Source organism: Miniopterus natalensis, chromosome 18, assembly GCF_054644295.1.
Source record: "Miniopterus natalensis isolate mMinNat1 chromosome 18, mMinNat1.hap1, whole genome shotgun sequence".
Lineage (NCBI taxonomy): Eukaryota > Metazoa > Chordata > Mammalia > Chiroptera > Miniopteridae > Miniopterus > Miniopterus natalensis.
The window spans coordinates 5,929,981-5,946,254 of record NC_142098.1 but is presented as its reverse complement, the minus strand read 5'-3'; the positions used below and the strand labels follow the sequence as shown (position 1 = coordinate 5,946,254).

Here is a 16,274-nt window from a genome sequence, read left to right as displayed (position 1 = left end):
GTTTTTTTTTTGCAACTTGATATTTTATTAGCACGTGGAGCAAGTTAACAAGCAAGCTGTTATCCTTTTTGAAAGACTGAAAACACTTGCAGACCACATTATATTAGGACCCAAAGGGGACCTAGGAATCAAAGGGTTGCCACTTATCTAAGGCATTCAGAGCTTTTAATGTAAAAACAGCCTATCCTAGTGTCCCAATAGCTTCTCACATGTCACCGGAGGAGTGAATCTGCACCTGCTCACGTCAGCGCCCTCCTGGGCACGGCTGGTTTCATAGGATGAGCTTCAAGCATCCACAGAAGGTCACAAATAAAACCCTTCCACCATTAATTTCCTTACCAATGAACACATATTACATGTCCTTCAACTGACCTTTACACTTAGGGAGCCCTGTCTCATTTCATGGAAAAGGTGACACAGACCTAAACAACTGTTTGGCATTCTTTTCCACTGGAAAACACAACCACCCATTTCTGGAACTGCTGAATTGTTCACCTCACCTTGTTGCTGGGCACGTGATTGATCTTCTGGCCAAGGACAAACAGCCAATGTTCTAATTCAATGGTGCCAAGTCCACTGTTACCTCCCTTTCAGATAAGAAAGTGATAAGCATGAGAAAAATAAAAACACTAACACACTAGTGAACCTCAAAGTAGAATGACATTATAACTAACAAATTTACACATACCTCAACACACACCACCAAATCCATCCATGGGGCAAAAGTCTCACAACAACTGTACCAAGCACAAAAATAAAACCTAATCTACTTGGGAGAAGAAGAGAGGAGCCTGCGAAGCCCTCAGAAAAGCGGTCACAGTTTCCCTCGTTCAGTGTTAACCGTCACGGTCTTTCTGGAAACATGTAAGAAGAAACCCCTCAATCTTCTTTTGAGGAACACGGATGGAGAAACTAGCTTAAAAGCAAACACTCTGTATGCTCCTAACACTTTATTCGCAATAGAAAATAAAAAGCCACTTAGATGTCCACCAACACGGAGTGCCTAATTTAACGATGGTGTATTGATATAGAAAAATATACCTACCGCCCCCTCCAAAAGGCTGCATTTGTAGACTATGTACACACAGGGAGAAGACTATGCAAAAGGCACGCTAGCAGAAGCATTAAGACCTTTCATTTCGATGAAAATTATTTTTTAAAATGGATCTTCTACAATGACACAAACAAGAGTTTATGGAGACTAATAAATAGTTAATGCCTTATTATGAAGAGCTGCTTTGAACTGGCATGTTTGTTGTTATAGTCAAGTTGATCGAAAATACAAGAAAAATTATTAAATATGCAACCTAAAGTTTCTGACACTATTACAAGAGGCAAGCACCAAAGAAAAGCAGAATGCATCAAATTCTCTTGATATTTCTTGCTGTTTTGACACAATTATTCTGGCAACATTATCTGTTAATCATCGTCACATCACTAACCTAATTCAGCACTTTCTGAAAATGCTTCCAAGTCAGCATCCAGCACAGTGGCACTGGGCAGGCAGACATTCAGGGTGGCAAGCCCAAAACGCGCCTCATCACTGTGACAGTTACAAACAAAACACTGACATGTGCTCTGCTATTTTGTGCTTTCACTCAATTATGTGCAAGTCCAGCAAATTCTCCTGAGTGCCCCCCAACTCCATCACAGCCTGGCTGGAAGACAACTTAGCATTTAGCCCACGCCCTCCCAGCACAAACAGTACACACGCACACGGAGGCACGCGCTAGAATGTCTGCTGCAGCCCTGGCCCTGGCAACACGGGAACCACCTCTGTGGTCATCAATGGGAAATGGTTTAAAAAATGATGGTACAGCTACGCAGTTGGAATTTTACATAGCACTTAAACCGACGTGAAAAAATTCCCAATATATTTTAAGTGGAAAAAAGCAAAAGTTACAAAATAATGTATTTTCTATGGTCAGGGTACCTGGCAGGAAAGTTCTGGGAGGATCCACGGGCCACTGGGAACAATCAGTACCTCCCAGGAAGGGGCTGGGGCCACAAGGGTGGACCATGTGAGACTCCTGCCTTTTCTGTAATGTTTTAAGTTTTTAGAAGGGGAATAAATTCATGCCTTACTTACATAATCAAAACTAAGAAAAACCTCTTCATGGTAAATTGCACATAACTTATGTTCCAGTAAGGAAGTTCAAATCCATATGAACACAGGAATCTAAGTGATAAGGGCACCGAAGGCACTTGGTCTTCGTGTCTAAACACACAAGCACCCTTCCATCTCCAACAATACACTCTTCCTTGCTTACAAACAACCCCAGACCCTCTTACCACCCAATAAACAAACAGAAAAAAAAACACTTTCGTACAAGACCAAATTTTTAAAAAATCTTGCATATAATCTCAAATTCCTTAGTAAGCATTTTTACTTTTAAGAAAAAAAAATATGTTTTGCCCTAGCCGGTTTGCCTCAGTGGTCAGGGTATCCGCCCATGGGCTGAAGGGCCCCGGGTTTAATTCCGGCCAGTTGCAGGCTCGATTCTAGGCCCCGACCTGGAAGTAGGCGGAAGACAACCAGTCAATGTGTCTCTCTCACATTGATGTTTTTCCCTCTCTCTTCCCCACCCTTCTTCTCTCTCTAAAATCAATAAAAACATTTAAAAATATATATGTTTTTATTGATTTCAGAGAGAGAAAGAGGGAGAGGGAGAGGGAGAAACATCAATGATGAGTCACTGATCAGCTGCCTCCTGCATGCCCCCTACTGGGGATCAAGCTCTTAACTAGGCCATGTGTACTGACCGGGAATCGAACCATGACTTCCTCGTTCATAGGTCAACATTTAAACACTGAGCCACGCCAGCTGGGCAAGCATTTTTACTTTTAATCCAATAAACAAGTATGTTACAAGGCCTGAGCCAAACTTCACTTCATTAAAATGATGGCTGTGGCCCATGTAACTACTCTGAAGTTGTTTCATTCACTGGGTCTGGTTTCATGTGGAGGCAAAGCTATTCTATCTTGAGCGTAACCTCAGGTGACCTCCAGCATCTCCTATCCCTCCTCAACTAGGAATCCCTCTGTAGCACTGAGGTGTGAGGGTTCTGAGCTCCCCAGGGGATTCTGATAATCAGCCCAGTTTGGGAACCCATGCATTAAACGATCCTTTAAAGCAGTATATTTATGCTGCATATGCTTATTATTTTTAAACTATGATGTGAGAGCCATCACCCTCTACAGATCTATTAAATCAGAATCTCTGAGGAGTGGGCTCCGGTCATCAGGAATTGTTTCTAGCCCAGCCGGGCGTGGCTCAGCGGTTGAGCATCAACCTAGGATCCAGGAGATCGAGGTTTGATTCCCGGTCAGGGCACATGCCCAGGTTGTGGGCTCGATCCCCAGCAGGGACTCTCTCATCCTTGATGTTTCTGTCTCTCTCTTCCTCTCTCTGAAATCAATAAATATATATATTTTTTTAAAAAAGAAATTGTTTTTAACTTCCTCAGATTGAGATCCTGCTTTGAAGTAACTGGCTTGAGACTTACCCTTATCAAGCTTACTCAGCAGGACACCATTATCTGCACAGGCTGTAGGGAACACAGGGGCAAGCTAGGGGAGTGTGGACGCCAACCGCAGGTTTAACTGAAATCACAGTTAGGCTGACAGGTATGCTGAGACCCAGTAGAAACAAGGGCTAAGAAGCCCTGGTTACAGGTAAAGATAAAGTCAAACTACTCCACTACTATGAAACTTGGTATAGCCACTTACCCTGTCTGAGGTTCAAATTATTGATTAAAAAAAAAAGTACTAAATGACCTCTGAAAATCCTCTGATCTCAAACCCCATGATGATTCCACCATGTGGCTATAAATCAGTCCAGTCCATGAGCAGAGAGGTCCTTAAATGAATGAATGCATGAGTATCCTCTGCAAGCACCCAATTCATCACATGGACAGTTTTGTGTAGGTCCACATAAAAATCCTGTTCCTCATACCATAAGAAACCCTAACATAATTATGTTCTATCGGGTCAATCACAAATGAGAATAAAACTAGTCACATCAGTCCCAAAACAAATACAAACACTTGAAACAAAGAAAAATTTTAAATAACTCTTTAACCTTTTTCTTGTCAATATTCTGATTTTTAAACTTTTTCCCCATTTTTAGAAATTGTGGTAAAATATGCCTAACATAAAATTTACCATTTTAACCATGTTTAAGTGTACAGTTCTATAGCATTAAGGACATTCACACTGTTAAGTAACCATCACCACTATCCATCCACAGAACTTTTTTAAAACCACTTATTGAAGTACGATTGACATAAAATATTAAATATTTAATGTATACAACTCAGCAAGTTTGGGGACAAGTATACACTGATGAAACCATCACCACCATCAAAGCCAGAAACATATCCACCACCTCTGAAAGTTTCCTCCTATGCCCTTTGTTTACTTTTAATGTGCATGGTAAAAATCTTTTAACATAAGATCTACCCTCTCAGCAAATTTTAAGTATACAATACACTGTTAGTTACTATGCTGCATAGATCTCCAGGACTTATTTATCCTGCATAACTAAAGCTTTGCCTCAGAACTTTTTAATCCTTCCCAAATGAAACTCTGTCCCCACTGAACACTACTAACTCCCCACCTTTCTCTTCTCCCTCCAGCACCCAGCAGCCACTATTCTACTGCCTATTTTAACTCAGCATGTCTGCAAGGTTCATCCATGTTGAAGCATGTGTCAAATTTCCTTCCTTTTGAAGGCTGAGTAATATTCCATTGTGTGTGTATATACCACTTGGGTTGCCTCAATCTGATTTTTTAAACCATATATTATTTTGAAGTCACATAAAATAGAGTTACATTAAAAACAAAAAACATAAGCAGACTACAATTCTGGGGCAGAAAACACACCTTAACAAATTTAAAAGAACAGGAATCATACAAAGTATGCTCTCAGACCACAATAAAAATAAACTAGAAATTAGTAACAAAAAGATAGCTGGAAAACCCCCAAATACAATATTTGGAGATTGAAAACAGAATACTTGGAGATTAAATAAAACATGGGCCAAAAAAGAAGTCTCAAGAGATATTTCTAACTATACAAAAATGAAAATACAACTTATCAAAACTTGTGGAATGCAGAGAAAGCAGAGGAAAGTTTATAGTACCTAATGCAAATATTCTAAAAATATATCTAAAAATCAATTATCTAAGTTTCTACCTTAGGAAACTAAAAAAAGACAAACAAATTAAATTCAAATGACAAGAAAATAATTAAAATCAGAATAGAAATCATGAAAAGAAGAAATCAATAAAGAAAAATAAATGAAACTAAAATTGATAGGCCTCTAACCAGATTAACTAAGAAAAAAAGAGAGAAGGCATAAATTACTAATATCAGAAATGAAAGAAGGGCCATCACTACCAATCCTATGGACATTAAGAGGGTAATAAAGGAATATTATGAATGAGTCTACATGTCCACAGAAAAACCTGCCCACAGATGTTGATGGCAGCTTTATTCAGAATTGCTAAAACTTAGAACAACCAAGAGGTCCTTCAGTACATAATTGATTCATCCATACAATGGAGTACTTTTCAGCATTTAAAAATCAGCTATCAAGCCAGGAAAAGATATGAAGGAACTTTAAATGAATATTGCTTAAAGTAGACAATCTAAAAGGCCACATACTGGCCACATAAATGACATTCTGGAAAATGTGAACGCTGGGACAACTGGATGTTCACAAGCAAAAGAAGGAAGATGGACTTCTACCTCACACCATATATAAAAATGAACTCAAAATGGATCAAAGACCTAATGTTAAGAGCTAAAACTATAAAACTCTTAGGGGTTAATTTTCATGATCTTAGATTAGGCAATGGTTTCTCTGATATGACAGCTAAAGCATAAGCAACAGGAAAAAATAATACATGAACTGAATTTATCAAATAGGAAAACAAAACTTTGTGCTTCAAAAGGACACTCTCAAGAACGTAAAACAATCCATGGAATGAGAGAAAATATCTGCAAATCATCTATCTGATAAGGGTCTAGTATCTATCTATATAAAGAACTCTCATAATTCAACAAAAAGACAACCCAATTTTAAAAATGGCCAAACGATTTCAATAAATACTTCTCCAAAGGTATACGTTTGGCCCATAAGCACAGGAAGAGATGTTCAATATCATGAACATCATAAGTCATTAGGAAAATGCAGATCAAAACCACAATGAGAGAAAACTTCACACCCAGTAGGATGACTATCATCAAAAAGACAGATAATAAAAAGTGTGACAAGAATACAGAGACACTGGAAACCTCACACATTGCTAGTGGGAAAGAAAATTTTACAGCCACTTTATATGATCCAGCAATTCCACCCCTAGGTACTCACCCAAGAGAAATGAAAACGTGTACACCAAAACTTGTACATGAATGTTCATAGCAGCATTAATTATAATAGCCAAACATAGAAATTCAAATGTCCATTACAGGATAAATGGATAAACAAAATGTGGTATATTCATACAATGGAATATTCAGCCATAAAAAGGAATTAAGTACTGGTACATGCTACAACATGGGTGAACTTTGAGAACATTGAGTGAGAGAAACTAGGCACAAAAGTCCACATAATACATGATTCCATTTTTATGAAATGTCCAGAATAGTAAATCTATAGAGACAAAAAAGTCTGTATGAGGTTGCCAGGGGCTGAGGGGGTAGGGGAGTGGGGAGTGACAGAGTACAGGGTTTCTTTCTGGGGTAATGAAACTGTTCTAGAATTAGCTGTGATGGTTACACAACCTTCTAAACACTGGACTGTACACTTTAAAAGGGTGAATTTGATGGTATGTGAATTATATCTTGTAAAAATAAGTTTAAAAAAATTAGAAACAAACTAAATGTCCAAGCCAGGATCGGTGAAATATATTAAGGTGTGTTCAATCAATAGAATGCCACGCCCACATACAGTAGGTATACAGAGTCATTCTAAAGGTAATAGGGTGCTGAAAAATGCTATAGAAATGTATTTTACATGAAAAGATGTTTGTCATATTAATAAAAATGTTTAAGTCAAAAAGTATTGCCACAATAGTCTGATGGCCTTCTCCCAAATAAAATAATCTTAGGATGAAAACCAGTTCAAACTTCACCAGATTGTGAGAGAATAAATTTTAGTTGTTAAAAAAAATTCTTTCACCCTGGCCAGATAGCTCAGTTGGTTAGAACCTGGTCCTGATACGCCAAGGTTACAGGTTTGATTCCTGGTCAGGGCACAAACAAGCTTTAACCAATCAATGAATAAATAAGTGGAACAACGAATTGATCTCTCTCGATCTCTCTCTCTCTCTCTCCCCCTTCTTCTCTTTCTAAATTCAATAAATTAAATTTTTTTTAATTCTTACATATTTAAAAATTTAATTGAAGTATAATTGACATACATTATATTAGCTTCAGGTACACAACATAATAATTTGATGTTTGTATACAGCATATTTTTCCATATGAACAACTGTAAACCTACTTTTGCCCACCTCTGTACTGGGAGAAGATCACCACAATCTGTAGTTAACATCTGTCACTGTACATGCAGACTTTTCTTTTGATGAGAAGTTTTAAGAGTTACTCTCTCAGCAATTTTCAAATATACAATGCAGTATTATCTACAGCCCCCACGCTATACATTAGAGCCCCAGGACTTATAACTGGAAGTTTATACCTTTTGACCACCTTCGCCCATTTCATCCCCCAACCCCCACCTCCGGCAACCACTAATCGGCTCTCTTTACCTATAAGCTTCTGCTGTTCGTTCGTTTTTGTTTTTAGATACCTCATATAAGTGAGATCACACGATATTTGCCTTTCTCTGTTTGACTCACTTCACTTAGCATAATGCCCTCAAGGTCCATCCAAGTCCTCACAAATGGCAGGACTGCCCTCTTTTTTGTCGCTAATATTCCACTGTATGTTTGTATGTACGTGTGTGTGTGTATACACATATATGTTTATATATACCCCTCACATGGTCTTTATCCATTCATCCCTCAATGGAGGCACAGGTTATTTGCATGTCTCAGCTACAATAAGTCATGCTGCAATGAACATGGGGGTGCAGTATCTTTCACTTAGTGTTTTTGTTTTCTTTGGATAAATATCCAGAAGTGGTATTTGTTCAATCATATGGTAGTTTTATTTTTAAATTTTCAAGGAATTTTCATACTCTTTTCCACAATGGCTAAACCAATCTATATTCCCACCAACATGCACAGAATTCCATTTTTGCCACAGTCTCACCAACATTTGCTATTTCTTGTCTTTTTGATAATAGCCATTCTAACAGGTGTGAGGTGGTGTTTTTAAAAAATTCTTTAAATTGGAAAAAAAACACATTCTTAAGTATACCTACAGTAGGAGTCCATATTGATAAGAAGAACAAAGGAAATAATGTATACACACATTAAAAAGCCTGAAAATAGTAACACCAAAATGTTAATGGTAGTTATATCCTGGTAGTAGTATAATAGGGGTTATTTTTTTTTCCTTCCTTTGGTTTAGCTATATTTTCTAGTTTTTGACAATTAGCATTTATTAGTAGTATGTAAAATATTTGCTGATTTTAAAAACAGGTATATTCTAAGGAGCAGTGTTGTAACACCTCAGACAAAGAAGAAAATAAAGGGTGGGTAACTAATCTCAGGGAAGAAAGGCCCACATTTCAGACCTCACCACAGACCTAACACGTTATTAAATCCAAATCACTGGAAATTAACTTTTAAAACTCCACCACCACAATCCCAATGGATTCTTATTCTGTTTTTGCAGAAATTTACAACACTAGACAGTGCAAAGAGTTATGTTACTACGACAAAATCAAAACAGTGACTACAAGGAGCTGGTGAGGGGAAAAATAAAGAGCCCAGATCCCATCTCAGCCCAGGAAATGGTTCTGATGAAACCCGGTTTATTCTAGGATCAGCTCAAAGATAAAAGTATTTATTCTACACAGTCTAAAAGCATTGTTCAGATATAAAAACACTAAAAAAAACCTGACCACTACCACCACCACCACCACCAAAAAACCACCACTAACCATAGGGTTTAATTCCCCAAACAGAGGCAAGCCAAGAGAAAATAAAGTTTACTCATGACGTATGAAAGGACAGGACTCTAAATTTTGAAAGCAACTCTGCAGTTATCCTTTCCTATGTTTTTAGAAAATGAAATCAAGCTCTATACTTGTTTCTAAGAAAAAAGCGACATGTAAAGTAACACTACAAAGTACTTCAAAGATAAAAAAAAAGAAAAAGTGTTAAAATGACACTGCTAACAATAAAACCAAAGTAAAACTTCAAAATTAGGCCCTTTTAAGTCATAAGTTGCACATGCAACACAAATGAGTAAAACTGGTGAAATCCGAAAAAGGCTGTGGATTGTAATGATGTCAATTTCCTGGTTTTGATATCAAACTATAGTTATGTAAGATGTTATCACTGCACCAAAGTAGGTGAAGGGAACATGGGATCTTGCTGTACTATTTTTTGCAAATTTCTGTCACTCTATTTCAAAATAAAATGTAAAAAAGAAAAACATTAGATGGGGCTATCCATGAGAATGTTAATAACGTAACAAATGGGGAAGGTTTAACAGAGTTTGGAATATGATTAAAAGGTGACCATGAACACTTTGATTTGGTTGAGCAGTTTGAAAACATAGGTTTCTGTACTGTTCCAACTACTTCAGCAGAAAGTACAGCTTGAGCTGGAATTCCTGAGCTAAGTTACCAGATCTACATGACATGTCTTATGCACACGGCCAGAACTGCTTCAGACATGAAATGGTTCAAGTGAGTAAGGAGCCAAGGTACAACATATACGACCCCATGTTCAGGTTTTTTTCAAAATCTTTAACTCAAATTTCCATAGCCTAAAGCCCTAAGCATACAAAAGAGTCTCTTATGTCATCAAGCAACTTATGGAATGGAAATAATTGTATCGCCTGCTGTTTAGGTCCAAATGAATGAAAAGTCTAGCTCAGAGGTCTCAACTTCAATAAATGTTATCTTAGAGCCCTAGCCAGTTTTGCTAAGTGGTTAGAGCATTGGCCCTCGGACTGAAGGGTCCATGGTTCGATTCCGGCCAAGGGCACGTACCTGGGTTGCAGGTTCAATCCCAAGCGGGAGGCAACCAGTATAAGTGTCTCTCTCACATCCATGTTTCTCTCCCCCCTTCTACTTTCTCTGAAAAGCAATGGGAAAAAAATATCCTGAGGTAAGGATAAAATAAATATATATAATCTTAGAAATATATAACTGTAATTTTTTAAATTTATTTTTATTGAGTTCAGAGAGAGAAAGGGAAAGGGAGAGATATAAACATCAATGATGAGAGAGTCATTGATTGGCTGCCTCCTGCTGGGGATCGAGCCCACAACCCTGGCATGTGCCCTGACTGGGAATCGAACCACAATCTCCTGGATCCCGGGTCAATGCCCAACCGCTGAGCATGCAAGCTGGGCCTGTGTCATTTTGAAAATGGTAAAATGATGTTGTGGTGCTCTGCAGCAGCTGAGTCCCTAGGGGTAGGAAGAACCCTCTCCTCTATTCCCCTGAGTTCCTCAAGGAGGCTAAGCTCTCCAGTCATCTCTGTAGGAAAGAGCAAAGACAGGATTCTCAGACCAGCTGCTGGGAACTGGCCCTGAATTCTTCAAATAGACATCCTCTTCGGCCTATATCCCTTTCAAGATTACTCCATACCTATGTGTAAACTGGTGATTAATACACACAATCTCTAGTGTTGTGGGTGTGATCCTGAAATAGTTTCCTCCACTAAATGTTACTCTAATGGAGTCAACAGACGGGAGAATAGAAAGCTGAGTGAAACCATATACAACAGCTTGTTTTTCTATTTGCCATTAAAAAAATGGCTTAAATTTTTCTCAGCTTCAGCAGGTGTAAGAACATCTAACCACAACCATCTGATGAATCAAATTATCAGCAGAGGCGCCCCTGAATTTTCCTCCCGTGGACCCTCTGGGCTCCTGACATCAGGATTCATTGGAGGAAGTTGGGATATAAGGCCACTGAGCACACCAGGACCAGAAATGTTCTAACACATGCCCTCCCTGCCTTAAACTTTCTAGTACCCCTTTCTCATCCTTCCCTGCAGTATGCTAAACTTTCTGTGTGAGCACAGGGCAGATGCCAAAAACTCTATTCACTCACCGTTCCAATCGCTAAACACTTAGTGGGGGCTGAAAAAGATTCCACGTGCTGAACTGCCAATGATTCTGCCAGTGACAGTGTTCGCTATACACAGACTTTGGACAGATGATGAGTTGTGGCATGAAAGCAACTCAGTTTAACACAGTATAATAGATTTTGGCAAATTCTCAGATATGAATTACGCTGTTATAGTAAGCTCTACACAGCAGAAAACGTAATGTCTTCTTGAAGGCACATTTCAGTACCCAATGCAGCAAAATTTAATAACCCGGAGATCCTAGTTCACTAAAGAATTACTGTGGGCTACCTCTGCAAACACACAGAAATTATGCTTAGAGCAAGCACATGGAATAAGGCCTCTAGATTCTTTTGTACTCAACCCATGTTGAACTGCCTGATGCACAGCTTTGGAGCCCAGCACTAACACCAATCCCACTGATCATGTTATGTAAAAATAAGCAGAGAGGCCCTAATGCCAGTGCTGAAGAACAGCGTCAGCACCTTGGACTGTGACAGAGGGACAATGGACACAGGAAAGACACTGCCCCGGTGCACGAGGATGACATCTCAGCCCCCAAATTTTGACTCCCCGATGGACAGCTCCACCTCAACATCACCCTATCTCTTGCTCCAAACCAACAACACCAACATTTCCCCAATCACTCAAGGTCAAGGCTATAGTAGATTATTAAATCCATAAAGGGGATCCGAATCCTCTCCATCTTAACCTTGAAGTACGGCTCACATCTGCTCTTCTTTCCATTCCCATCCCATCATCTCGTTTAAGAGATCAGTCCTTAAACCAAGGTTTCCCAACAGGGCCTTCTTGGTGTCCCATGTCAAATATGTACTCCAAAACATGACTTTCAAAATCATCCAAGCCTTGAAAAAATAGTCCCAGATCTGGCAGCGTAGCCAACTCAAACCTCTTCTGAGCCTGGACAGGCACCAAGCACCTTTCACAAGAAGTTTCTGTACACAGGGGCTCAGACCAAGGACTCTGAACCTCCTTAAGTTTCCTGTGTTTGCTACTTTTTGTCATCTCTTCTTCCTCCATGACGATCAACAATTAAATTTTTGAAAAGAAAAGGGCTTATGGCTCGTTTTCATGGACAACCAGAAGGAGCAGGCGGGCTGCTTCCTACACCATGCAAGTGTGGGAGGGAAATGGATCCCAAGAAAGAGAGCAAGTGAAAACACCTTTAAGCTGGTGTGGCTCAGTTGGTTGGTATATCAGCCCATACACCAAAAGGTCTTGGGTACAACTCCTGGTTAGGGCACATGCCCAGGTTGCAGGTTGGATCCCCGGGTCAAGACACGCACAGGAGGCAATCGGTTGATCTTTTGATAGATCCTCAAGCGAGGACTGAAAACAAAAAGTTTTTTTTTTAAAGAAGAAAAGGAAAGTGAACAAACTCCCTGGGTCTGTGGGTACAAGGAGAACGCTGTGACGGTGAGCCAGGCAAATTTAATTTTGAAATAGGACTATGAAGACTTCAGGATGAAATCCAAGTATCTTACTCTACGTTTAAGAAATTTCCATCTTAACTAGTGACCTAGCGGGTAAGAAGGAACATATCCATCAAAGGAAAAGTAAACATAGGCAAGCTACACCAACAGCATGAAGCAAGTACTTCAAGAGTTCAGAGGAGAAACCAAAACATCAAGAACCTGGGAGATGGACAAGTCGGGATTTTGCACCGAACCTTGGAGCATTCAGGCAGCAAATCAACCCATCTGGCCGAAGCACAGAACACAGAGAGCAAGATGTGAGAGCGGGTATACAGCTGTGCCTCAGTTCTAGTCCACTGGTCGTGTGCTTTTCTCTCCTCTCCCTCCCTATGGAGGCCAGGGACCGCCACAACTGGTTAACCTATTAGCTAAATGGCAGTCACATGCCAAGAACTCAGAATGCTGGTAACAGTTTTACTATATTTAATCTCAGAATAGCATAACAATGCATCTTGAACCCAGATTTTTAAAATATCTGTATTAAAAATAGCAAAACTTCCACAAAAGTAAAAAAACAAGGATCCATAAATCAAAACAAGAATTTTTAAGCACCCAGACACTCTTACAAAAACACTCTTAAATACAAAAATTTTAAACTGCTGACCTCCTCTAAAGGAGGAAGAAAAAATGGAAAGTCTGATGAAGTGGTAAGTAGTTTTAAAACAGGTTTGTAATCAGTTTTTAAACAGTAATCCCTCTGGGAAATAAACATTCCTCCCTTTAATCCCTTTGAGGGCAGTATAATATTTGAATCAGGAACAAGACCATATTGCTTCTATGTAAGTTCAAATGTGACCCTTTTATAGTACCTTCAACAATAAATAGCAAGTAGAGGACAGGACAATTTCTAATTAACAGAAAGAGGCAGCCAGCATTTTGGATTTATAATGTATCTTTGCTAGATATACACGCAGAAGCTTCAGTAAAATGAAATTAGGGAACTTTAAGGTTTTATTTGACAGTTATCACTTAACTGGAGCTTATTCCTGTGAAATGAAACTACCAGAACCCCTCAACATCAATTTGCTTGTCACTATGCCACAGGGTGCACTTCGTCTTGGCAATACTAACAGGATGGAACCATGAGCCTTTTATTAAAATGTGATGACCATGGAGAGCGCCCTTGAAGCTCAACAACAGACTCAACCCTAAAAGGGTTCCCCTCCAAACAGTGAGGACAGGTTAGACATGTTCCCCAGAGCCAGTCCTGAAAGGCTTGACTGCATTTTCCATAAAAAGGGTGAGTTGTAATAGTAGCATATACCAGACACCAGCCCACTAGAAGCAGATGGAACCCACCAACTCATTTTACCCCGGCCTTCAAAACTGTCTCTGCTTGCCAAGGCAGGGCAGATCTGAATGGGTGAACGGAAGAAAAGGTTTCACTAGGGTTTACTAATAGTGATTTCATTTGCCTACTATGGCCCCAGTGTAAAACAGGATCTGAAAAATGGAAAGCCATCTGAAAGCTCATTCTCCATACTCAAGGTAAACACACACACCCAATACTCTATTCCAGCACAGGGGCTTTTCCAGAAGGGAAATCTAGCTGAAAACATTCCCTACTTATGTACATAACTCACTAGGGGTCAGGTAAGATTGCATTTTGTAACAGCTGAACTTTAAACAGACTGTCATTAGTGGTGCAACATTCACTCATTAGCATACAGTTACCTCTAGAATGAAAAGCACTGGCTGTCTCTGCCAGGGCAACTTTACAGTCAGAAGCTGGGGCCAAGGACCGTGAACTCCTAGAAAGTTCTATGCGCCTCAGAAGAAGAGCTCACCATTTCCACCAGCCTAAATTTAGCTGTCACCCCATTCCTCGTGCCCCACAGAATATTGTACCCACTAATACAATAAATTTTTTAAAATAAAAAATAAAATGATGGACCAAAGGGTCAATAGCAGGCAAAGCCTTACTGGCTGGCGATTCCTGTTTGGGATTGGGGGAGGGGGAGGGGGAGGAGCATTCTGGATGTTTCTATTCTTGGCAAAGAAAGCACCTCCAGGTCCTGTTCCATCAAAAGGCACCAACACAGGAATGTTCTCGGGGAATGAATGATTTGCCTGCGCTAAGCAACCTCATCTTGGGGTGTGAAGATGGGAGGGCTGCTGAAGGGAATCGGGGAAGGTGTGTTTGACTGCGGGGGTGGGGCATGGGAGGAAAGAATGAATGGATAAGGGGGGGTCGGAGAAGATGTAGACAGTTACGAGGGAGAGTGTGGATGACTAAGGGAGGCGAAGGGAGGGTGTGGAAGGCTGGGGGAGAGGAGAAAGGTGCGGACCCCTAAGGAGGGTTAGGGGAAAGTGTGGATGGTGGACAGATGAGGGGATGTCCATCAGGCCCCAGAGAGGCACCGACCAAAGCGGCCCAGGGGGGTGGCCTCGCCCGGGCTCCCCCAACCCCCCTTCTGTGGGCGTGTGCCCCGCTGCGCGTGTGCAAGGGCCAAGGCACCAGGCCGCGGGGCCGCCACTCACCCCACGACTCCCTGGTTGTAGTTCCTCCGCTTCCAAGGGGTCCCGCTGTACACGCCCCCGCCGCCGTCCGTCCGGCCGCCCCCCGCGGCCCGCCCTCCGCTGGGCTGCAGCAGGCTGTAGTTGAGTCCGTAGGTGCTGGCCTTGTTGTCGCGCTTCCTCTTGTTGCTGCTGCCCGAGGCCGGGTCGGCGGGCTCCGCGGCGGGGACGGTGGCAGAGTGCGGGGCCGCCGCCGCCGAGGGGGACGGGGACGCCGAGGGGCCCGCGGCGGCGCGGCGGGCCCAGGCCGCGGGCTGGTGGTGGTTGTTGTTGTTGTTGGTCGTCTCCAGGGGCAGGAAGTCCCGCTGCTCCGCGGGTAGCGCGGGGCCGGCCAGCAGACGCTCCCCGGAGCGGTACATGCCGGCTGGGGCCGGGGCCGGGGCCGGGGCCGCGCCGCCGGGGCTGCCGGTGCTGCTGCCGCTCCCACCGGTGGCCGTGCTGCTGCCGCCGCCGCCGCCGCCGCCGCTCGCGCCGCCGCTGCTGTGACAGTGGTGGTTGAAGTAGAGGTTCCTCAGCCCCTGGGTCGTCTCCCAGATCTGCATCCACAGACTATTGGACGGTCCGAGCTGCTCTGGCTGGAACCAGGCGATCCTCGGATCCATCAAACGGCGGCGGCCTCTGCCCCCGCCCCTCCCGGCCGCCCGCAGGGCCGCCGCCGCCGCCGCCGCCGCGCCTCAGGCGCACGCCCGGCCTCGGCTGCTGCTGCTGCTGCTGCTGCTCCCGCTCCCGCTCCCGCCGCTGCTGGGCCCGCCGGCGGCGTCGCTCCCGCCCTCCGGGACTCCGCGGGCCCTCCCCCCTCCCTCCGCCCCTCCGCTGAGCCCTGTCACCGAGGTCCCCGTGCAAATGGCGGCCGCGGCGGCGGCTCCGGAGAAGGGCGAGCGGCGGCGGCGGCGGCGGCAGTAGCAGCGGCGGCGGTGGCAGCGGCGGCGGGACGCGCCTGCTCCGTAGCGTCCTCGCTCCTCCGGCCCCGGGGCGGGGCCTCGGCCGGCTCCGCCCCCTCGCCCCGCCCCGCCCCGCGCGCTCGCCCCGCCCCCGCCG

The 16,274-nt window shown here is 42.7% G+C and overlaps 1 protein-coding gene across 2 annotated transcripts in view; it reads right to left on the bottom strand.

Annotated features, from left to right (window-relative positions):
- The window catches only part of TENT4B (terminal nucleotidyltransferase 4B), a 48,244-nt gene extending 32,394 nt beyond the window's left edge, over positions 1-15,850 (bottom strand). For both annotated transcript variants that reach the window (XM_016205010.2, XM_087827501.1), the window contains exon 1: positions 15,201-15,850. In XM_016205010.2, coding sequence (XP_016060496.2) covers positions 15,201-15,838 — 638 coding nt within the window. In that variant the 5' untranslated portion in view covers positions 15,839-15,850. The remainder of the gene's footprint in view (positions 1-15,200) is intronic.
- Positions 15,851-16,274: the final 424 nt, after the last annotated feature.